The sequence below is a fragment of the Peromyscus maniculatus genome, chromosome 11 (genome assembly GCF_049852395.1).
Source record: "Peromyscus maniculatus bairdii isolate BWxNUB_F1_BW_parent chromosome 11, HU_Pman_BW_mat_3.1, whole genome shotgun sequence".
Lineage (NCBI taxonomy): Eukaryota > Metazoa > Chordata > Mammalia > Rodentia > Cricetidae > Peromyscus > Peromyscus maniculatus.
In genome coordinates this window covers 39,369,843-39,394,737 of record NC_134862.1, presented here as the reverse complement: position 1 = coordinate 39,394,737, position 24,895 = coordinate 39,369,843, and the positions used below count along the sequence as shown (strand labels likewise).

The window sequence follows — 24,895 nt, the reverse complement described above, 5'->3', positions numbered from 1 at the left end:
ATTCAAAATAGCCTCAAAAATATCTAGAAATAAAGCTAACCAGGGAAGTAAAAAACCTCTATAATGAAAACTATAAAGCACTGAAGAAAGAAATTGGAAAAGACACTAGAAAATGGGAAAAGCCTCTCATGTTCATGGGGTGGCAGAATAAATATTGTAAAAATAACCAAAAGCAATCTACAGATTCAATAGGATTCTCACCAAAATTCCAATGGCAGTCTTTTTTTCCTATTTTTTATTCATCTCTTATGCAATATATTCTGACTGAAGCCTCCTCTCCTTCCCCTCCTCCCAGGCCCCCCATTGACTCCCCTCTTCAACAGAACCACTGCTCCTCCACTTCCCTTCAGAAAACCGCAGGCCTCCCATTGATATTAACTGAACATGGCATAGCAAGATGCAACAAGACTAGGCATAAACCCTCATATCAAGGTTAGACAAGGCAACCCAGTAGGAGGAAAAGGGTCCCACGAGTCGGCAAGAGAGTCAGAGACAGCCCCACTCCCATTGTTAGGAGTACAACAAAATCTCCAAGCTAAACAACTGCAGCATGTATGCAGAGGGCCTAGCACAGAGCCAAGCAGACTCTGTGGTCGCTGCTTCAGTCTCTGTGAGCCCCTATGAGCCTTGCTTAGTTGATTCTGTGGGCAATGTTCTTCTGGTGTCCTTGACCCCCTCTGGCTCATACAGTCCTTCCTCTCCATCTTTTGAAGGGTTCCCCGGGCTCCTGCTAATGTCTGGCTCTGAGTCTCTATATCTGCTCAAATTAGCTGCTGGAGGAAGCCTCTCTGATAACAATTGATCTATGATCTAGGAGTATAGCAGAATACCACTAGGAACCATTTCATGATTTTTTATTATTTATTTTCTTTCATTTAATTTCTTTATATTTTTGTCAGTCATATTTAGTTCTAACCTAGGTCTCTGAGCAATCCAGCTTCCAGATCTTGGCCATCCAGGCAGTGTCAGGCATATCTTGGGCTTCCTTAGACCAATCATTGGTTGGTCACTCCCACAAGCTCTGAGCCACCATTGCCCCCAGCACATCTTGTGGCAGAACATGTTTTTGGTCATAGATTTTGTGGCTGGGTTGATGTCCAGATCCTACCACTGTGAGCCTAGCCTAGTTATAGAAAACAGATGATTCAAGCTTCATATCCTCTATTACTAAAAGTCCTCGCTAGGGTCACCCTCACAGTTTCCTGGACATTTCCACTGCACTAGGTTTCCACACTGTCCCCTAAATGCCCACTTATTCCAATGATCTCTCCTCATACTCTCTCCCTCTGTCACTCCCTTTCCTATATAATCCCTCATGTTCCCATCCCTACCTGCCTCCAGTCTACCCACAAAATCCCATTTTCCCTTCCTAGGGAGAAGCATGCATCCTCCAGACCTCTCCTCTTTATCTAACATCTCTGGATCTGTGCATTGTAATGTATTACCTTTACTCAATAGCTAATATCCACTTATAAGTGAGTATATCATGTTTGTCCTTCTGGGTCTGGATTGCCTTATTCAGGGTGTTTTTTTTTTCTAGTTTCATCCATTTGCCTCCAAATTTTAAGATGTCATTTTTTTTTCTAACAGTAGAGCAATACTCCATTGTATAAATATACCACATTTTCTTTTTTTTTTTTTTAAGATTTATTTAGTATGTATACAGCGTTCTGTCTGCATGTACACCCACAGACCAGAAGAGGGAGCCAGATCCCATTACAGATGGTTGTGAGCCACCATGTGGTTGCTGGGAATTGAACTCAGGACCTCTGGAAGAAATAAGCAGTGCTCTTAACCTTTGAGCCATCTCTCTAGCCCACCACATTTTCTTTATCCATTCTTCAGTTGAGGGTCATCTAGGTTGTTTCCAGATTCTGGTTATTGCAAATTAAGCCACTATGAACCTAGCTGAGCAAGTTTCCTTGTGGTAGGATGGAGAGTCCTTTGGGTATAAACCCAAGAGTGGTATAGCTGGGTCTTGACATAGACAGATTCTCAATTTTATGAGAAACCGCCACATTGATTTCCAAAGTGGATTATGAGTTTTCACTCCCACCAGCAATGGAGGAGTATTTCCCTTGCTCCACATCCTCTCCAGCATAAGCTGTCATTTGTATTATTGATCTTAGCCCTTCTGAAAGGTATAAGGTGGAATCTCATAGTAGTTTTGATATGTATTTCCCTGATAGCTAAGGATGTTGAACATTTCTTCAAGTGTTTCTCAATCATTTGAGATTCCCCTAATTAGAATTTTGTTTAGATCTGTATCCCATTTTGAACTGGATTTTTTGGTTTATAGATTTCTAGTTCCTTGAGTTCTTTATATAGTTTGGATATTAGCCCTCTATTGCATATGGAGTTATTGAAATATTTTCCCATTCTGTGGGCTGCTGTTTTGTCTTATTGATGGTCTTCTTTGCCTTACAGCTTTTCAGTTTTATGAGGTCCCATTTATTTATATTTTAAACTAACATAATTTTATATTGATTCCTTGGTAGGTCCCATTTATTAGTTGTCAATCTTAGTCCCTGTGCTTTCCATGTTCTATTTAGGAGATGCTGTATCCATGTTGTATCCTGCAACAATAGGTTCAAGGCAATAACTTTCTGTTCTATCAGGTTCAGTGTATCTGGTTTTATGTTGAAGTCTTTGATCCACTTGGACTTAAGCTTTGTGCAGGGTGATATATATATATATATATATATATAGGTCTATTTGCATTCTTCTACATGCAGACATCCAATTATACCAGCACCATTTGTTGAAGATGTTTTCGTTTTTCCCATTGTGTATGTTTGGCATCTTTATCAAAAATTAGGTGTCCATAGCTGTGTAGATTTATGTCTGTGTTTTCAGTTCTATTCCATTGATCAACTTGTTTGTTTTTATGCCAATACCATACAGTCTTTATTACTATAGCTCTGTCTATTACTATAGTTTGAAACCATGGATGGTGATACCTCCAGAAGTTTTTCATTGTTCGGGATTGTTTTAGTTATCCTGGTTTTGTTGTTGCTGTTTTTTGTTTGTTTTTGTTTAATACAAACTTGTATGCTGTCCTCTCAAGGTCTATAAAAAATATGTGTTAGAATTGTGATGGTGTCCCAATGAATCTGCAGATTGCTTTTGGTAGAATGCCATTTTTACTATGTTGATTTTAGCAATGCATGAGCATGGAAGGTATTTCCATCTTCTGATATCTTCAATTTATTTCTTTAAAGATTTGAATTTTTTGTCACACAAATCTTTCCCTTGCTTGGTTATGGTTATCCCAAGATATTTTATAATGTTTGTGGCTATTGTGAAGGGTGTTGTTTCCCTGATTTCTTTCTCAGTCTATCATTTGTATATGAGAGGGCTAGTGACTATTTTTAAGTTTATCTTGTATCCAGCCATATCACTGAAGGTGTTTATCAGCTGTAGGAGTTCCCTGTAAAGTTTTTGGGGTCACTTATTTAAAGTATATCATCTGTGAATAATAATACTTTGACTTCTTCCTTTCCAATTTGTATGGCCTTGATTTCCTTAAGTTGTCTTATTGCTCTAGGTAGAACTTCAAGTACTATATTGAATAGATATGGAGAGAGTGGATAGCCTTGTCTTATCCCTGATTTAATGGAATTGCTTTGAATTTCTCTCCATTTAATTTGATTTTGGCTGTCAGCTTATTGTAAATTCTTTGTTATGTTTAGGTTTGCCCCTTACTCTTCAAGACTTTTACCATGAAGAGGTGTTGGATTTTGTCAAAGGCTTTTTCAACATGTAATGAGATGATCATGTAGTTTGTTTTTTCTCCAATGACATTCTTAACTGAGCATGTGTTTCCAGAAATTTTAGCTCTTGTGAAAATTCACTAGAACCATAATCATACTAAGAACTATGTCACACTCTGTATTCTCCTCTTTATGGGCCTGTGCATGTGTGTGCATGTGTTCTCATGTATGTATGTATGTATATATGTATGTATATATGCCTATACATGTGTGTGTGGCTATGAGTTCATATATATATATATATATATATATATATATATATATATATATATATGCATATGTAGGTATATGCATGCACATGTGCCTGTGCATATGTCTGTGTGTACATTTGGAGTGGCATGTGCATATGTTTTTGTTTGTGTGTGCCTGTGTATATATGTATGTATGCATGCACGTGTAGATGCACATGTGTGTCTGTGCATATGTGTACACACACGTATGTGCATGCATGCATTTTTAGGAAGTTTAGTGCCTGTGCAGGTTAATATAATTAGGACAACAATTAAGCCTAGAACTGTCACAGCACATGGTCTCCTGTGTTGACGACTCATTATAAATACATCCAAATCCTCTCATCACTAGCCCCTAGCTACCTCAACTCTATTGATCTCTATTTTGTCTGATTGGCTTTATTATTAATATGTTTCTCTACAGGCCCTTTCTTGCCTGCCATCAGGTTTAATTCTCACATTACCAGGCCCTTGTTTCACCTCTGGGTAAAGCTCAGAGAAATCGGACGTCTCATTTTATCATGGCCAGTACATCCCTGTCTTATCTTGCCCTGGCCACAGGACAGCACTCAGACTCTCCCTTGCTTCTCTCTGCTTCCCACTTCCCCATGTGAGAGCCTCCCTTTTGCTCTGGTGACCCTTCCAAGCACACTGTGCCAAAAGACTTTGCACTTGGTTTTTCCTCTGCTTGGAATACTCTTCCCAGAGAGGGGCACTGTCCATCTTTTTAACAGTGCTCTCTGCACAAATGTCACCACTGAAGAAAAACATTTCTGACCTTCCATCTGAAAGTGCTGCACACCCCTCCCATTTCTGTTCTGCTATCTCTTCCCTGAGCCTGCTTTATTTCTCTTCATAACTGCCATCAGCCTTTAGTTTATTTTTCTGTATCTATTTGCTCTCTTCTATCATCAGAATGTAAGCAACAGGGAAAGGAGTTTAATGGCTTTACTGTTGTATTGCAAATGTCTCAAAAAGTTCCTGCATATAGTGAGTACTCACTAATGTCTGTTGCACATCTAAATTATCATTAATGATCTTTGACATAAATTATAAATAATACAATTCCCTCAGTAAGTTGGCAGCGTTTTATGATACTAAGTAATACAGGCAAAAAAGTTAAGACCAACAACTCCACTCCAAGGAATAAGAGTAAGTTATTGACATTTGAACAAATCAGAAAAAGACATTTTCCTCAATTTTTTTTTTTTTGTTTGTTTTTCGAGACAGGGTTTCTCTGTGTAGCTTTGCGCCTTTCCTGGAACTCACTTGGTAGCCCAGGCTGGCCTCGAACTCACAAAGATCCGCCTGCCTCTGCCTCCCGAGTGCTGGGATTAAAGGCGTGCGCCACCACCGCCCGGCTCATTTTCCTCAATTTTTTAAGGAAGGCTGACTATCCTATAAACTACCTGTAGCAAGAAAATTAATTTTAAATGCTCTTCTATTATCTAGATAAAAATTAATAGATACAATCTATACCATGGGCATTAGGATATTGTTATAGCAAGGAATAGACTTAAGAATCATCACTGAAAAAAATCAAAAGGCAAAGGAAAGTGGTAGAGAAATATACAAGTATCCCTTGGTATTCTCAGGAGATTGGTTCCAGAAACCTTCATCATATATCAAAATCCAGGGAGGATCAAGTTCTGTATAGAATGTGGTATGCTTTTATATAAATCCTAGGCAGTGCTCCATTACACCCTAAATCATCTTGAGATGACTCCTGACACTTAATACAGTGTGAATGCCAAATGAATAGTTACTATACTGGCTTGTTCAGAAATGACAAACAAATATTCTGTGTATGTTCAGTAAGATGCCATTGTTTTCTCTTCTATAGTTAACTGAATGCACGTGCATACAACCACAGTCATGAAGAATCAGCTTTGTTGTGTGCCTCTCTAAAAGAGAGAGAGAGAGAGAGGGAGAGAGAGAGAGAGAGAGAGAGAGAGAGAGAGAGAGAGAGAGAGAGAGAGAGAGAGAGAGACTGACTTAAAATGAGATCAGCTTGTATTTAAGCCAATTGTTTTTTAATAAATATCCCTAAGATTACTTGGTAGGCTTGAAAGAAATTATTTTTAAAGTTTTAACTTTTTGTGATATGTGTTCTTTATATAGAACTGGATAATATACGGCTTTTTATAATTCTAAGAACCATTTAGGAAAATATTAAACAGAATGTAGTCTCATTGAGTTTCTAGAAATTATCCTTGACAGACAATGTCATGAGATATTTGCCATAATATGTTTCCTTTTTACTAAAGACATTTCCCTTTGAAGACAATTTTTCTTAACAAAAAAGGAATAAATTGCTAGTGGCAGGATCTCAGCGAGTGCCCTCTGCTCTACATGGCTTCTCAGAGCATCTCTCAGTGATTATAAAGCCTCACCACCATCAAAGGGCAGTGTGGAATACTATCTAACACTTCAGCCATCCAAGCTCCCAGTCTACAGACTGGAAAACTGCTGAAGGGCCTGGGGCGGAAAGTTGAAGATTCCGTACGTAGAATTCAACAGACAAGAAGAGAGTCCTCCACTTGTTTAATCTGGGCACCATGGAGCTGTGTTAATTGGGAACACGCTTTGGCTGCAACCGTAGCATCTGAGCTCCGGGTCCTCAATGAGCATCGCTTAGTGAATCCCATCTCCATCACACTGGCTCCATACTAAAATCAAAACTGCCTCACAAGTGTACCCTTTTTGATCCAAAACAGCAGATTCTCTCATTACCTCGTTTTTTCAGCCATGAAATTTATCATCAAAAGAGTTTCTCAGATGTTCTTCTGGGAGAATGAGAATGATTAAGTGTGTTCTAGTTAACCTGACTTGGAAATAACTCCATGCACATACCCGGTTGGCCATCAATTAACATAGCCACTTGGTAGAGGCTGTTTATTAGCACAGCAGTTAGCACTCAACGGATTGCTGCAAAGCAGAGTTCCAGCTGAAAGTGAAAAGAAATTTGAGGAAAATACCAATATGCATTTGCAAGATAGAACAGATGGAGGGTATAATATTGAATGACAGAACGGGAAAATGAAAAAAAAATACAAAAGTTGTGCTCATTGTAGCACAGGAATAATATGCTTGAGAAGAGCATTGAAAATAGCACAGTCACAACACTGTACAGAATGGAACCATAAACTTACTAGGAAGGGAAGTGGGACAGTACAAAGGTCATCAACACTCTCTGGGCAGGAAAGGTCAGCTGCAGCCTTGTACTCAGCTATGATGCTTTGTACTTAAAACCAATTAATTTGATATTACAAAGACCACCTGAAAGCACATCACATCCGTACCCCCTGCAGAATACAATGGTTTCACACACATGCATTTTCTCACTAATGTCATAGATATATTCAAATTCATGGGACTCAACACTTCTAAATTTGTGTGACCTCTACGGAAGCATGAAAATAGAGATGGAGAAAGAGAAATTATCTTTGAAGAGAATCATTAACTAACTCAAGTTCTGAAAGATGTGGAAAGGGTATCATTATTCTGGCCAGAAAGTCTATCATAGTCCCATCTCAATGAGATAGGGGATCAATGTTACAAAAGAGAATATATGTGAAACATATTCTAAAGCCTTTAACATCAACAGTCATGGGAAAATGCAAATAAAACCTCCAGAAGGTGCCACTACCCATCCACCAAATCAGCAAAGGCAGAAAGACCCCAAAAAAGCCAAGGTCGGTAGGTTTATAGGACAACCAGTATGGCATATTTCCATAGAGCTGCCTAGAGTGTAAAATGGTCCAGTTTACCTGGAGATTTTATAAACTGCATCCACACAAGTACTCGGTAATTCCATTATCTGTTGTTCACCCAAGGGAAATTAAAAGCATTTTAAAAATACTTTTTATTTTTGAAATTATGTATAATTACATCATGTTCTGCCTTCCCTTCCCTTTCCTTCCTCTAGCCCTTCCCACACACCCCTTTGCTTTCTCTCAAGTGAATTGACTCTATTTCTTTAATTGTGTGTGCGGATTCCTGCTCAGTCTGTATTTTAAAAGTTGAAAGATTGGTTACTTCAGCCAATATCCGGTTTGGATTTCTTTTGATTTAGTAGCTACAGAGAGTGTTAGGTTTCTCTAGTCTGTTTTCCTTTCTTTTTATTTATTCATTTTTTCATTTTACACGCCAAACCCAGTTCTCCCTCACTCCCCTTCTCCCACCCCCATCTCCTCCCTATCTTACCCCCCCCCTCCACTCCTCAGAGGGCTGACAGCTGGGGAACATGCATGGGACCAAAGTAGGTCCTCGGAATGTGGGTGACAGTTGTGTGGTTTGGTCTGTTTGTGGGGCTCCTGGCAGTGGGACCAGGGCTTATCCCAGGTGCATGAACTGGCTTTTGGGAGCCCATTTCCTTTGGTAGGATACATTCCTCAGCCTTGATGCAGGGGGAAGGGGCTAGACCCTGCCTCAATTTGGTGTGCCATACTTTATTGACTACCCAAGGGAGGCCCTACTCCCTCTGAAGAATTAAAAGCATTTTTATCCACAAAAATCTACATCGTAGAATGCCCATAGTAGTTTTATATTTTATAAATAATGGTTTTAAAAGAGGAGAAAGAAAAGAACCCCCAGCTAACCTTGGCACCCACCAAGCAGCTGATGAATAAACAACTGCTTATATTCAATTGCTCCGCCTTGGACAAATGAGTAAAAGACGGAACAGCACACAGAATGTGATTCCGTTTGTATAAAATCAGAATATGATAAACCAAGCCAAAGGGATAGAAAAAAAAAAGATAGTTGCCTGCTTCATGCTTGTACCGGGAAGAGAAGCAGAATGGGATAGAAGGAAAGGGTCAGAGGAACTTTCCGGGCATGATGGACGTGTTTAAACCCCCATCAAGACTTACCACCTGAACACTTTGCTGTGTGAGCTGTGTGCTCACTAATAAATCACAGAGGTGTGACAAGGTAGAAATAACACTCCAACTGTACAGAGACTTTACCAAAACTTTATTTACTTAGGAACAAAACACCTAGAAGAGTCTACTGATGGCGCATTCATCCTTGAAACTGTAAATAAAGGAGGGAAAGAAGCTGTCCCAGGAGAAATTCCACCAAATCTGAAGTCACTTGTAATTAATGTGATGTGATGAGGACATTGGCAGAACACTATGTGGGAGGCATTAACTGTGATTCCAGTTCCTATTATTCTATATATTGGACACACACACACACACACACACACACACACACACACACACACACACGGAGTCAATACACACTCACCACTCTTCTAACCTTCAACTTTTGGTCTGTAAAATGCAGTATCACAAGGATGAAATAAATTCAATTTCCTATAAAAGAAGAAGTTTTGGGCCTGGAGATGTAGCTCAGTGGTGGAATGCTTACCAAGAAGGCATGAGGCCTTGGGATCCACTCCCCAGCATTGCATAAAACTGGGCATGGTGATACACACCTGTAATCCCTACCTATGTGAAGGAGAGGAAGGAGGATCTGAAGTTCAAGGTCACCCTTGGCTGCACAGTAAGTTTGAGGCTAGCCTAGAAGATATGAGATCTTGTCTCAAAAATAAAAATCTCTAGTAAGAACAATAACTAAAATAACCAAGTTAGTTTTCTAAGGATCAAAGGGTTGGAATGACAATAGGAATTTTTGAGTTTTTGAGTTTACATTTGCTGGATAATTTCTAAGGTAATTTTTTTTTCCTTTTGGAAGGATCTCACATGTAGCAGATTATTAGAATCTACTATGTATTCCACACTGACCTCAAACTCATAATCCTCCAGCTTCAAATTCCTAAGCAGTAGATTTAAAGACATATACTAGCAGACTCGCTTGATTTTTTTAATTAAAAAAATTAGCTATTAGGCAAGCTTAAAATTACCTATGTGGTTCCTATGTGTGACCCCCACACAAGCTTTCCATTGGATGGTGCTGCTGAAAATTGATCCATAGAGGAGTAGCCTTGCCTTGGGGCCTCCTGAGAGTTTATCAGAATGTACCATAAAGAAAAAAAATGTTGTAGAGTTTTAACTTGGAAGGCTCTCCAGTTAATTTATGTGGAGGAATCACCAATAAAGCTACATTGCCTGTATAGCCAGGTGGGAGAATTCCCTCATATAGTATTAGATAGTGACCTTTAGGCTCCATGCCCCAATATCTTCCTTTTTTAAAATTTTATAAATCTAGAAAGTTCACTTTAAGCCTCCACTGCACATCCTAAACCAAAGGGACCCTTGTTCTTTCAGGCTGATTTACAATGGAGTATTTGAAGAAGTAGAAATAGGAGACAAATCACTTCAGGGTGATAATAATCCAGGTCAAGATTCAATGGTATATTTTTAGATAGTAACTGCACAGAAATTAAATCATACTTCATTAAGAAGTACTTAAAGTTTATCATGTATCCTTTATTATTGTAATATAAAAATATTAGCCAGAAGGAAAAAAATTGAAGGATAGAGTTCTTTGATAGGGCAAGTTCACACAGAAAGTACAGTGCAAATGTCTTTAAATGTTTGAGGGTTTTATATGAAAATTAGATTTTTGTTTTATCTTGTGAGCACAGAACTTGAAGAAATGGATGAAAATGAAGTGCTTTAGTATGAGAAAAATATCTACTTACTAATTGCTAGTCTGTGAAGAAGTACTTACTTCTAGTATGAACCTAAAACCACATTCTGGGATGCTTTCAAGAGGAATTTGCTTTGAGAGACAAATGCCGGGTATAAGCGTTGACAGTGTTGACACTTGACACCCTGTAATATGAACACAAAGGTTTTCCATACACTGCCAAGAGAATGGTCTTGTCCACCTGCTCAAGAAGAAACATCCCCAAAGACAAACATATATGGCTTGGGGGTGGGGGTCGGGACAGAGCCAACGTCAGAGAAAGGGAGGATGCAAGTGAGGGAGGAGGCTGTGGAAGCAGGAAGGTATGATCACTTATAGTAGTCATGGAGTTTAAAATGACAATAATCCTTTGAACAAATGGAGGGGACCATCTACATTATTAAAGCACAATGATAAATTAGCCACACACTGTTTTTTTTTTTTTTTTTTTTTTTTTTTTTTTTGGCAAAAGTTCCTTTCAGAACACTATTCCCTTCAGAAAACTTCCCTCCAACATCGAAAATTAACCATGAACACACACCCATGTGTCAAGTCTATGCCTCAATCCTTGTTAGTTTCCTTTGCCTCACTCTTCAGTGAAATTCATTCCAACGTGACTCCTTGTCTAAATTCTAAACTATCTCTGCTCTCCTAGGTTTGACAGTCCCTTATCTAAACATCAAAACTCACAGACATATTTTTTATTTGTCTTCTAACACTAAATATCATGAATGATCAAATAAAAATCACTTCCAATCTCCTATAAATTCTCAACTATGGACCTTTCAACTCATAACATGTAAGTAATGAAGGCTTACCAGGACACATGGTGTAACGATGTTGTGGAAAGCTGAGTTTAAGAGATATGATATGATGTTCAAAATAGGATTACAAGAGTATGCAAAGCTTCTTTGAGAAGTCTTATATCTGACATGAAAAGATGAGCAAATGCATTGACCTGTAAATGGGTCTAAAATGTGCTGTACAACTCCCCTCTACAAAGGATAAAAGAGAAGCCAGGCAGAGTTAACATGCTGAGCTTCAGAATTCTGAGAGTGAGCAGACTGATGTGTGGAATTTAGTCAACATATCTTTTAAGCTTTTATTCTGTCTCAAACTTGTTGGAAACTGAGTAAAAAATAATTATCTTTCTCTCTATAAAAGGTTACAGATCTTTGAGGATCTTTGACAGAATTATCACCACAGGCATTTCCTACAGGGTCATTAGGAAAAGCCATGTGGCTTTCATTAAGATATTAAGAGTCAACCAGCAAATGGGAATCACAGTCTTAGCTTAAAGCAATTAGAGTTAGGGAAGTCATTGAAGTCATTAAAAGCTTTGATGCGGATGCCACTATCTCCACATCCCGCCCCCCCCAACTCCACCTAAAGGGATTTTCACTGGAATAAGTCCTCCTGGGAGCCCCTTGTGGTTCCCGAGGATTCCTTCCAATCCAAAGAATTTGAATAGTTGCCGAATTTAGCTGGGAAGAAATTAGACTGGCGAGTAAATTAGCGTGAGGGAAAAATAGCTTTAAGTTAGGAGAAAACGTATACGTTTATAGGAACATTCACTTTTCCTGCCAGGTTAAATAGTAGGAAATTACATATGGTGTTAGAAGTTGAAGGCTTGAGGATTGGGTCTCCAACTCTAACAAGTCAAGAAGGCTTCAACTTCTGCGATCCTCAGTTTGTGCGTCTCACAAGTATTAGATTACATCAGTCTTTCCTACTTTTCCCTAGTAGTGAAAATAAAGTGAAACTTTCTCATTTCCAGGACCCAGACTAGGATCACAGAATTAGGAGAAAATCCATTAGAAGAAGCTCAGAAAGCAATGGACTTAGTATCAGAGGACTAATTTATTGTTTTTAAAAATGATTCTTTGTAATTCTTGATAAATGAATAATTAAATTGCCTTTGTCCCAAGATCCCATTTCCTTAAAGCTTATTTTATTTAGTACTTTACCTCAACGTAAGGAGATATATGAAAATTATTATTAAATCAATAAGTGATTAGAGTTTGTTTTAATGATGCTCTCAATCTTAAAAATGATGGATGTGGTTGTAGCTGCACGCAGATAAGAGCAGGATGCCCGGAATCATATCAGCCTCTCAGCACATCCTACCTCGCAGGAAGGAGAAGTTCAAGTCTAACATGTGGGAAAACTCTGCAGCATTCCCAATCCATCCCCTTCAATGAAAGAAGCTGTGGTAGAAAACAAGGCAAGTATGATACATACAAAAATTATCTTCATAGCACAATTTCATCTCCATACTCCATATATTACCTTCTTCCATAGGATGGGAACAAGTACATCTCTCTACCCCTAACCTTTAAAGGGGTAAAGTTGAAGTCAGTCAGGTAATAAGTCACCTGCTCAAGGTGAGAGTCATTGTGGACAATATAGAACAAATTTAGAATTGCATTCTCCCGACCCCCCAGCACAGTACTTCTTCCTCCTCACTTCCCGGGAATCAAGAAACTGATCCCATTATCTCTATTTTTGTACACCAGAAGTCTGTAGTGCCCAGATGTGCTTTGAGTAATAGGGAGCAGGTGTCATTCCAAGGGGCCAAGAAGCACGCTTCCCCTTAGATGACCAGAGCTGACTCCCGGTGTGTATCTGATGCATCAGAAAGTGAACCCCTAAACACAGCTGGCACTAAATATCTGTAAGTGATACAGAAAACAAAGGCCAGAAGAGAGGAGACATAACAGATGATATAGCTGTAGGAAGCAACATTTCAGATAGCTTCTCTTTAGGGTAAGAGCCAGAACCCCTCATCACTATTTAGTAAAAAGAACAAAAACCTGGGCTAGGAACACAGTTCATTGGTAGAGCACTTGTCAACCACTATGGGAGCCTGGGTCAGTCTTTGTCACTTTGAAAGTAAATAACTATTATAATAAATCAATTTCATAATAAGAACCTTAACTTTTTAGAGACCAAATATCCAATTATCTGACTTTCTTAAAATTAGAAGTGATTCAAATTCCAGAATTTTTTTCTTTTAAAGTATTTGTACATATCTTAGTAGTTTAGCACAATACTCTAAAAACATACCACAAAAATTAAAAAATTACTCAGCTTATTTACCCTAAATATTATGAAATAAAAATTTCTAATTCCTTAGATCATCTTCTCTCCCTTATCTCCTTCTATGAAATACTTAAGAAAAAATGTTTTCATGCTGTGATCTCAGAAGGAAGTCATTCACCCATCATTACAGACTTGAGTTTGTCTGAAGAAGATTCCAGTATGTCAGTCTTACAGGTCAGTAATAATGTTGGAATCATTTTGCATAATATCTCAAAAACTTCTACAGCAGAACTCTGTTAAATATTTATCACAAAATTTTCTTGTGCTTAGGAACTGTACATTAAAACCTTATAATATCCATTTGATTCAGAGAAATATAACAATATCCAAAGCAGAATTCTATAATTTTCCAAATAAATTTAATTGTATAGTTTAACTATAATAATTGCACATATGTGAACACTACAAAGTAATATATATACTGAAATACTCCATACACAGGGCTGCTTTCAGTCAATCTAAGGTTTTGGGAGATATGGAAACTGTGTTGTTTCATAGAGTAGAGACAGCCCTTCCTGGTTATAATTTGAAAACGATATTATTTATGATATGCAATTAATAGTTCCATTTTCATACAGAGCAATATTAGTGTCTATGTGTGTGCATGTATGTGTGTGTATGTGTGCATATTTTTTGTATTATGAAGAAGAAAACCCCAATAGGAATGTCATATACAATTCAGTAATTGTTTTGTTCAGAGATACTGACAGCTTGAGTCTTGGACTTTATTTTCAAAACTGTTAGTATAGCAAGTAGCATTGGAACAGAGAACTAATGTCAACTTCTGGGTCAAAGTTGGGTAGTATTTCTTTTAGCCACCCTATAAGAGACCAAGTTTTCTAAAGGAGGTACCCTCTTCTGTCACTGTGTATGCAGGTATTAGATGCCCTGAATGTGTTTCACTACTACACCTGGGGTGCAAGAAACCTACATAATAGTGGTATTTCATTAGGTACATTGCTGTGGGTAAATGAACCATCTTTTGTCTCAGGCCAAGGAGTCTGATAACTTCTAGCAGTATCTGTGGAAACAACACAGGTTAACACAGTGTTTATAGGACAGGCGATACCTTAAACTCTTATAGAGATTGATATATGGGTGTGCAACTTATTCAAAATTAAACTTACAAGCAGCACTTCCTATAATGACCATGCTCAAGTCCTTTAGAATTGTATTCTTTGCTAAGCTTTTCATTTGAGTTCTAAGAAATCCTGGAGGTATTTTATGACTGTATGTTTCGATCAGTAATGTGCCAACTCCAAGTGCCTTCTCATGCCCTCTTCTATGTAAACTGTTGCATGACTCTTCTCACATTGCAGTCTGTAGGCGTCTTCAAGTCCAGTCAGATTTGAATGTGATGCCAATTATCTGAATTCCCAGTGCAGTGCCCAGTTTGTTAGCAATAATTTCAGAATGCACCCCACCATGTGAGAACTCAGTGTAGTGGGCCTTGTGTTAGAGATAAGGAATGACTGCTTACACTCGCCTCATCCTAACAGAAAGACTATCAATAATGTGTCCAACGACTGGGCCAGCCTCTACTGGCTCCTAAATACTTACAATTGCTTCCCTTTGCAGAGAGAACAAGTTATATAACTCTATTATTGAAAGAAACTTTCCTGTTAGACCAGATTCTAACTCCAATTTTACAGATGAGGATGCCGAAGCATTTTCATTTTAAAAAGGAAAATTTAAAGGCAAAGCCCTTTGCTCTTCTAGGATATTAATTTAATCTTGCATTTGAAATATGCTTTTTATACACATGAACTATAAGATGCATGGTAATATATCCATGTAATCTGATTTTGTGTTTCTCTCTCAAATTGGCTTTGGTTTTCTCACATCATGGGTTGATATATTCATCCCCATTCCAAATCTATGGCATGGTGCTTAGCCTGTAGAACTATCTTAATAAATGTATGAATGATTAATTTTAAAAAATGAATAATTTGTGCTTTTGGAATCTTTCATGGGTTAGGTGCTGTGATGTGATTTTTCTCTTCTTTAAAAACGGATCTTCCTGACAACTCTAATGTTATTTCAATTTTACAGATGAAAGAGCTAGAGAAGCTGGGTGACATTCCCATCATCATACACCTAAGAAATGGGACAGCTCATCCCAAACCTTGCAATCCCTCCCTCAAGCTTAGGCTCTTAATTACTAAGCATTGAGACCTCTGTGCATCCAGAGTATAACAAATAACCAGCTGATCCAAGAGAAGTGTTCTGCTGCTTACATTTAAAAGAAATACCAAATACAAAATTCTTTTGTTTCTCAGGATGAATGGAGGAAGTTTGGGCATGTGGGGTTTTAACCACTCCAAGGTAGCCATATATTACTTCCTAGAGTCTGTGACTATGTTATGGAATATGATAAGTTATTCAGCCTATGAAAGACGGAGGATCTTGATAGATGAATCCCATTTGCAGAGCTATGCATGAAACAGGTGCATTGTCTGCATAAGGATAAGAGAAAAAATGAATTTCATTAGAAAACACTCAATGACATCAATATAAGAAATAGTGTGAGAAATGGTGAAAGAGAATGACAAATAGAAAAGACAAATTGTATTTCCAGGTATAAATAAATTTACTAGTAGATTGAACATGAGCTAAGGGACCATTGACAGTGAACTACCAAGCCATACACTTATTTTATGAGTCCTTGGAGAAAGAGATAATTGTAGGTCTCTGGGCACAGTAAGAACATCCCTACAGATCTGGGAAGACAGTAAAAAGTGCAACGTGGGCAGCACCACATTGAAAATATCTGTAGATACTGTACCATGTTATCAAGGTCTGCATTCCAAATCTACAAAGCATTAGGGCAACATGAGCAAAGCTTGTCCAGAGTTGTAAATATGATTAAATTTTAAAGAACAGTACATATTGGGGGAGATAAGCTCAGTTCTATTGTACAACATGGTGACTACAATTAGTAGTCACCATGCTTGAAAATGGCTAAAATTATGTAACAGGGATCCCCACCATTAAAGCAAATGATGCAGATCCTAAGTATTTTGAATCACTCATCCCTCAATCTCTTCACATGTCAAAGCATTGCATTGCATACTAGGCAAAGTTACTAGTTAATAAAGAAGGAAAAGCAGAATCTAAAACAGGCCATCAAGGGATAGAGCCATATATTCTACATCAAGACACAGCAGGTCTTGGAATTAGAAAAAAGCATTCAAATGCAGCTGCTTTTTCCAGCTTTTCTCTTGAGGATGGAACCAATTCTTTCTCAAGAGGACCCAAGAAAGTGTCCAGAAGACACGAGGAACCATTTAGCTCTGCCTGAGCACATGGGGATCCTATAAGTAAGTCTTCCCTCCTGAGAGAAGAGTCTAATGGGGAATTAAAACTGGAGCATGGGAAAATGCCCAAGGAGAGTTTGGAAAGAATACTAAAATTTTCTGTAGGAAAGTGGGTACAATAATGGGATGCTTTTACACCATCGCACTTGCTGGGCATTCACATGTTTTAAAAGACTTAAGAAATAGATTTGGAAGCAATGACTTTGTGTCAGAAATTCTGCTGCCAAAAGGAACCTCACTACCTCGTAGTTTGGCACTCAAAACAAATCCAATCTAGCTGACAAAATGAAGTCAAGTGATATATTCAACCAAAGATTGTGAATGTATTAAGCTTAGTATGCTTTTTTTCTGACTCTAAAAAGGAACATTTGACTGTTCATTAATGAAGTGCAGGGGTGTGTGAATGAGCAAAATGAAGACAAAGGTGTACCAAACTCAAAAGAAGTGCCTCCAACTAAACCCAAGAACATAGGCAGGTATTTGCATGCATTTGTTCAAAAAATATCTACTGAGTTCTTATCTACATTTTCCCAGAAAAATATATGTACTGCTGGGATGTCTACTATGATCACAGAAAGTCTGCTTTCTTTCAAGATTTATGCAAGGTGGAAGAAGGAGAGAGAAGACATTTTAAGAAATGAATGATGAAAACAAAATAAGGGAAAATTGAGATTATAAAAGGAAAGAACAATAATAAATGTGGAGGAAAATGAAGAGATGCCTCCTGGCATCTCTTCCTTCACACTCATATTATATTTCACTTATAGTGATTAATTATTGATTTGTCTCATTCTTTCTTTCAAAACAGTCATCAAACCTAATGGCTGACATCCTTTGGAGAACAGAGCCTATGTGAGAATTGGTGTTAGTACTTCATTTGGGCAATGAGCTGTCATTGAAAAATCTATACTCATATCCATTCTAGATCCTTGACAATCTCCCTCTTCTGTGATGCTACAAGCTCTGGTTTCAGTAACACAAAGCATGAAATTATCAAGTTAGTTGGTCTAATTTTGAAAAAAAAAATATGTATACACACACAGGAAAAATATATGTTTTTCTTCTTTACAAAATCAGATTAAGTTGGACCCATACGTAAATAAACAAACACGTTTATTTATCTGCCAGCCATTTCTTTTTCCCATAAGCAATGTAAAACATCTCCTTCAGCTACTCTGCATTTTGTTTTCCAGCTCTGTCCTGCTCTCCCTTAAATCATGTAAAGTATTTCTTGAGCTAAATAAGTTGAGAAATATATAATGTCAAGAAGTGCCTGATAATTTAATTAGTGATAAAATAGGAGCTCTTCAGTAGTTTTGCTAATCATCATAATGTAATAAGCATGCCCACATCACACTAAGATAAGTTTGTTACACTTGATTTAGAAAATAACTAAACATAGATTTTTAAGTAGCAATCAAACACAGCTAATAAAAACCAACCTTTATTTAGCCTTCCAGTGACCAAGTTGTCTCTCAATATTTAACAATCCTTTTTCCTCTACAAAATGTTTCACATCTTTGGAGAGAATGTTTAAGCTATATTTTCACTTACGTCTTTATCTAGTTCTATTTGTCAAACTATTATCTATCTATCAACCATTCAGCTAAACAAGCAATGATATGATCTATGTTTGTCTCTATAATAAAGTAAGGCTTACATAATTATACACACACACACACACATACACACACATACACACACACACATACACACACATATATAATTGTCACAAGCTTTCTTACTTCCTGTCATTTCTAGAAAACTTGCCTACACTGCCACGGTTGCTTATATCAAGATTATGGTTGGGTAACTTTCTAAGTATTCTCCTTAGGTAAGACATAGATGGAGTCAAACTCAACCCTGGACTACTTGTGGACTTTGGACACCATAACAATATCCTATGGAAAATGACTTTTAATTTCCAAACACCATCCTGTAGATTATGCATTTGAGATACAAGCAGAGAGAGAAGACAGTCTAATAGAATAGGTCTAATAAGTCCCTGAGAATTGACTCAGGATGCCATTCTTCCTTTCCCCTGCTCCACTACCTCTCTCTCTCTTGGTCTCCTTCTCCTCTGTCCCATTCTTTTGTTTGTTAAGTAAAACATGTCCCCTTGCCTTCACTCACCTCCTTCCTTCACTGTCTGGTTCACTGAGAAGTATGGAGGTGTGCCTGTTGATTATACTTCTCTTCTCCCCTGCTGACTTCCCCTGCAGCTTCTGAGTGAGGTAACCCAGACTCAGAAAGACAAATATGGTATGTACTCACTCATAGGAGGATACTAGATGTGAAACAAGGATGACTGGACTGCTACTCACATCACCAGTGAGGCTACCTGGAAAACAGGACCCCAAGAAAGACACGAGGATCACCCAATGATGGAGAAATGGCTGAGATCTACATGAACAACCTGGACATGAATGGGAGTAATGAAGGGCGAGGATTGAGGGAAAGAGAGCAGGAGATCCCAGCTGGATCAAGAACAGAGAGGGAGAACAAGGAATAGGAGACCATGGTAAATGAAGACCACATGAGAAAAGGAAGAAACAAAGTGCTAAAGAGGCCCACAGAAATCCACAAAGATACCCCCACAAAAGACTGCTGGCAATGGTCGAGAGACAGCCTGAACTGACCTACTCTGGTGATAGGATGGCCAAACACCCTAATAGTTGTGCCAGAAACCCCATCCAAGGACTGAGGATCTGGATGCAGACACCCACGGCTAGGCCCCGGGTGGAGCGCTGGGAGTCTAATTAGCGAGAAAGAGGAGGGTTTATATGAGCGAGAATTGTTGAAACCAAGGTTGGATAAAGCACAGGGACAAATAGCCAAACTAATGGAAACACATGAACTATGAACCAAAGGCTGAGGGTCCCTGAACTGGAGCAGGTCCTCTGAATAGCTGAGACAGTTGATTGGCTTGATCTATTTGGGAGTCATCTAGGCAGTGGTACCAGGTCCTGTGCTCATTGCATGAGTTAGCTGTTTGAAACCTGGGACTTATGCAGGGACGCTTGGCTCAATCTGGGAGGAGGGGACTGGACCTGCCTGGACTGAGTCTACCAGGTCGATCTCAGTCCTCGGGGAAGGCTTTGCCCTGGAGGAGGTGGGAATGGGGGTGAGCTGGGGGGAAGGGGGGGCAGGAAGGGGGAGAACAAGGGGATCCATGGTTGTTATGTAGAACTGAATGGTATTATAAAATAAAATAAAAGGAAATAAATAAATAAATAAAATGAAGAAAACCAAAAAGAAAAAAAAAAACCAAAAACAAAAAAACAACAAAAAACAAAAACAAAACAAAAAAATTTCCAAGGAGGAAGTACCATAGAACAATGCACCTATTTTTTAGGCCTCAGTAGGATTTATCAAGTTTTCTGCTCTGCGTTAGCAAAGGCTATTTCATTCAGTTGTCTGTTTCTTCCTTAGCACAAACAAGATAAAATGCTACCCCCTTGTTGAAACAGCCAGGCTGGTTTTTCTTCTCAGGATGACAGTAACGGGCAGTCTAGTACTGTATTCATGACACCTCATTCTCACACTCAATGAGCTTATTGACTTCAAGACCAATTCCTATAGACATGGAAAGGGAATTTCCAGTCCTTGACAAGTCTGGGGAATATCTTCTCCAATGCCCCCTTAAGAAATATATCCATCTGTTCAGAACGAACATTATTTATACTTTAAAACATTTCTGGATAGCCAAATAAGTTTGCAAATAGGACTTGACCACTATGAGAGTTTCTTTAGCATATTGACATTTTAATCTTCTTACAAAGAACTGAGCATAAAGAATTTATTCTCTGCTTTCAATGCCTAATCATACTATCAAAAATAAAGTCTTACCGCCCAAGTAGTGCAGAAAACCTCCCTTCCCAACACCTGTGAATTCCCCTACCCATTTAGTTCTCCTCACAGCAGCTTACAGGCCACCTCAATACACAAGCATCAGTCCCTATATTCAGTTCCTCTGTTCTCTCCACTTACAATAGCAAAAGACCTCTGACAAGCATTGGCTTCTCCAAGAGGATTACTTCCAGGTAATCCTTGAATCCTTAAATGGTTTTGACCATATTCTGTTTGCAATGATCACAAGACTTGAACATACCAAAGCACAATTATTATGTTGCTTTCCTAATGAAAAGATAGGAAAGTCTTGGAGGGATACCTTTCTATAATGACAGCAACTAGGACAGAGACAAAAGGAGAGCTGGTCCGTGACAGAATGTTTTTGAGGAAAAAGAAATGTCATCAACTTCAATTTCTTTAAAGGGGCAGGAAAGATGGCTTCTGTCCAAGCCTGACAACTTTTATTTGATCCCCCACACCCAGGTAGTATAAACACAGATTTAAAAAACTGATTCGCCGGCTGTGTCCTCCAGCTTATGCACAAGCACATTGCATACATGCATGTCCATGCACATAAAGAAGCTAATTAATTTATTTTAACTATTTTTCTTAAATATCATTAGTTTGGGCATTTATTACTACCTTAGCAGACAAGGGTAGAAATAGCTAAATCCTTTTGACCTAATTTGACAAGCAGTTACTGTCTTTTACAACAGAAACTCAAATGTTCTCTTGCATTCAATTTGGGTCTAGAAGAAATTTGTATACCACCAGGCTTGTCAAAGTTTGCACGGGAAGGATAGTAAAAATAAAAGAATTTATAAGGAAGAAAAGTAATGGAGAGATAGCCCTGCTGGTTCACTTGCACTACAGAGCAAAATAAAACTCTTTGATAACTGTGACAGAGTAAGTGGGACGCTACCTCGAGCCTTCTGTGTGGCTGTGCCGTGTTAGAAAAGAGCTTTCCTTGCTATATTCAGCTCTGCGCAAGAAGACATGGCTAAGTGACACATCAGTGTGTTTGCAGCCCCAGACATCCCTTCCCTCAGATGAACCCAAGTATTAATTCAGAAGTGTGCCCCAGCCTGAGAGAGCATCTTCATTGTCCCATGCTTTATTCAGATCTGTGATGAACATCTCTTCCTCGTTTGCTCTTTCATTATGTAGTATCTATTCTTCAGGGCTAAAACATTGTCTCCACAAGTTTTTCCTAGTTGTAATCCCCCTGCCAAATCTAGTTTGCTTTCTGTTGCTGTGATAAAAACACTCTTGCTTAGTAGGCTAACATTTCTAGATCATAATCCATTGACAAAGGAAGGAATTCATGGCATGAATTTAAGAAGCAAGAATTGAAAGAAAAACCATGGAGGATGCTGCTCTCTAGCCAAGGATCACCTGTCTAGGATAGTGCTGTCCACAATGGGCTGACCCTTCTACATCGATCATCAATCAAGACACTCTCACAGATGTGCGCAGAGTTTAACCTGATCAAGGCCATTCATCAATTGAAGTTCATAATCTCTTCCCAGGTGAACCTAGGTTGTGTCAAGTTGATAATAAAGAACGTCTTGGACATTGCCCACTATGCAAATTTCCATTAACAAAGCTGGAAATATGGTTGAAGAAACTTTGGAAATAGATTCATTAAAAAGAAGATCATTGTGCTTTATAGAAGAAACTTTAGGAAGATGAAATTTGAATAGGAGATACAAAGTCAAAGCAGAGAATAGGTAGGCCATAGACACTCAAGTCTTTGTCTTTGAAGCTCCTTGAATTGTAGTCATGAATAAAAGGGAAGAAGGCAGGAGATGAGAAAGAAGCATCCTCAATATTTGAAAGGATAATCTGGAGCTTTTAATCTAATGCTGTGTTTTCTAAGTTCAGAAGAGTTATGATAGTCTTGTTTTCTCCTGAAACACAAAGTATGTAGGTTGTCCATTTTCATAATTGTACTTAGAGAAGAAAACAATAGCTATGTTTAAGCAGCACTATCCCAAAAGGTGATCATTTAAGCTCAGAGCCATAGACGTTCTAGAACTCTGGGACTTGTCACAAGGTGTATCTAGCAGGAAAAGCTTTACATAATGAAAGTCACACATTACCCTAATAAGAAAGTTTGAATCTCATCTTCCTGACCAAAGTACCCAGAAGTTCCTCATTTTCAAGTTCATCACACCAGTAGAGGATTCATTCAGCCTCAATTTTCTAAGCAGCTGAAAGAAGCCACAGGTTCTTCTAGAGGGCCAGCATTGTCCTCTACTCTTGTTTATTAAGTCAATAAATGTGCATAAATCTGAGCAGTTGATGTTTGCTGAGTGAGGCAAAAATCGCTCTCCTTTGACTGGCTACTGGGATGCTGCCCATGCCCCAGTGGTTGGTGTCCCACCTATGTGCATAGGAGAAGCACTAGTTGAACTTGAGGGAGGTATTATCCAAAAAGCAGGACAAGAAGTTGGGAGAGCTATGGAACTCAAGGTACTTGGGGTAGTTGAGGATCGGCAATAGTGAATGGATATGATAGAAATAATATGCACAAAAATTTCAAAAACTAAACAAATATTTATTTCCAAGTTAAGAAAAATACTAGGAGCAGTGCTGGGGTGGATTCTCCTTCCAGCCAGCAGCGCCCTGCGCCAAGAGCTGGTTACCTACCTTCCTTGGCCCTTGGTGTGATGGTTGCTGGTAGACTCTGGGCACAGTACACCTCCCGGGTCTGGATCCCACCACCACACACTGGTCCTGTGTCATGCCAAAGTGGGTCCTGTTGCTCCAGAAGAAGAGAGACTTGGCATTCCTTCCATTCAGAGGTTCTCCAGGAATACCTGTTTGGTTTGATTTGTTTGACAGAAGAAGAGGCAATGAGGAAAGTATCCAGACCTGAAGAAAGCAGGCAATGACATCAAACACGCACAAAAATCTCTTTCTCACTGTGGAGAAAAAAGTCTCCTGGCTTTGGATTACTAAATCTCTGTTATTTCCCAGAGAAATGCACACTTGTCCATTGTGTCAACGTGACTAGAGTGAAGAAAGGCAAATAGGTCAAGTGGTGAGTGTTTAAGGCAAGCTGTGGGTGTGTAAGACAAGCTGTGGGTGTCTCAGCATGAAGTGCAAGAGAGAGAAGAATTAGAGGAATGTACTGCAAACACAATATGGCAGCTGAAATTGTCATTGAGAGTTACCAGACAGACTTCCAGCTAACTATATACAATTTAGCTTTCTTTTTCAGTTAGCAGAGGAATGTATACTCTTGTGGACATTTCTTTCCTAATAGAGCAAATTGGTCTCTAACATCTCAATCATGATGTAGAAATCATTTTCTCCCCATTTAACGCCTTGACACTGGGATAAAGCAATTAAGATGAATTCATTAAAATGTGTGTTACATGTTTATTAAAATGTGTTAACACTGTGTATGTCACTCTGTTTAGTCAACGAGTATTTTTCAACACAAGCAGCATGCAGTTATTTAAACTGACTTAGAAATGTGTCTTCCTGGTTTATAATTAATTGGTGAAGAAACATTTTAAAGCAGGTAAAACTAAAGTAGTAAAATACAATTTACAGAAAACAAAACTTGTACAATCATACCTGGGTTAGCCTCATCAGACATCATTTCCTTTTGTGGTTTATTACAGCATTATTCAAGCCCAAATCATTAATAAGACTCACAGCATCCTCATACACACACACAGACCCATTACCTTCTGGAATAACAAAGAAAGCCTGAGAAGATGCTCAGATGTGAGGAAAGATTTCTCAGCTATGTGATTGCTTACAATAAAAGTAAAATATAATAATTATTATATGTCACCAAGACCATAGTTTTTCAGAAACAAGAGTGAAATTTAAAACCAAGCAGTAAATATGCAAATATCTAAAATATCTTGATAACAATCAAACCCTTTGCAGCGAATGTTATCATTCTAAAAGGCTGGAAAGTGTGGGGTCATTAGTCTGCATGAAGCTCATTGTCAGCTGAAGATGCAGACAATCCATCCAGACTTGTTGCAACATGATTTTT

The 24,895-nt window shown here is 38.5% G+C and overlaps 1 protein-coding gene across 1 annotated transcript in view; it reads right to left on the bottom strand.

The window, feature by feature from the left end:
• The window catches only part of Thsd7b (thrombospondin type 1 domain containing 7B), an 852,383-nt gene that overhangs the window by 483,740 nt on the left and 343,748 nt on the right, over positions 1 to 24,895 (bottom strand). The window contains exon 5 of the mRNA XM_042258057.2: positions 23,527 to 23,696. Within this exon, the coding sequence (XP_042113991.2) occupies positions 23,527 to 23,696 (170 nt within the window). The remainder of the gene's footprint in view (positions 1 to 23,526; positions 23,697 to 24,895) is intronic.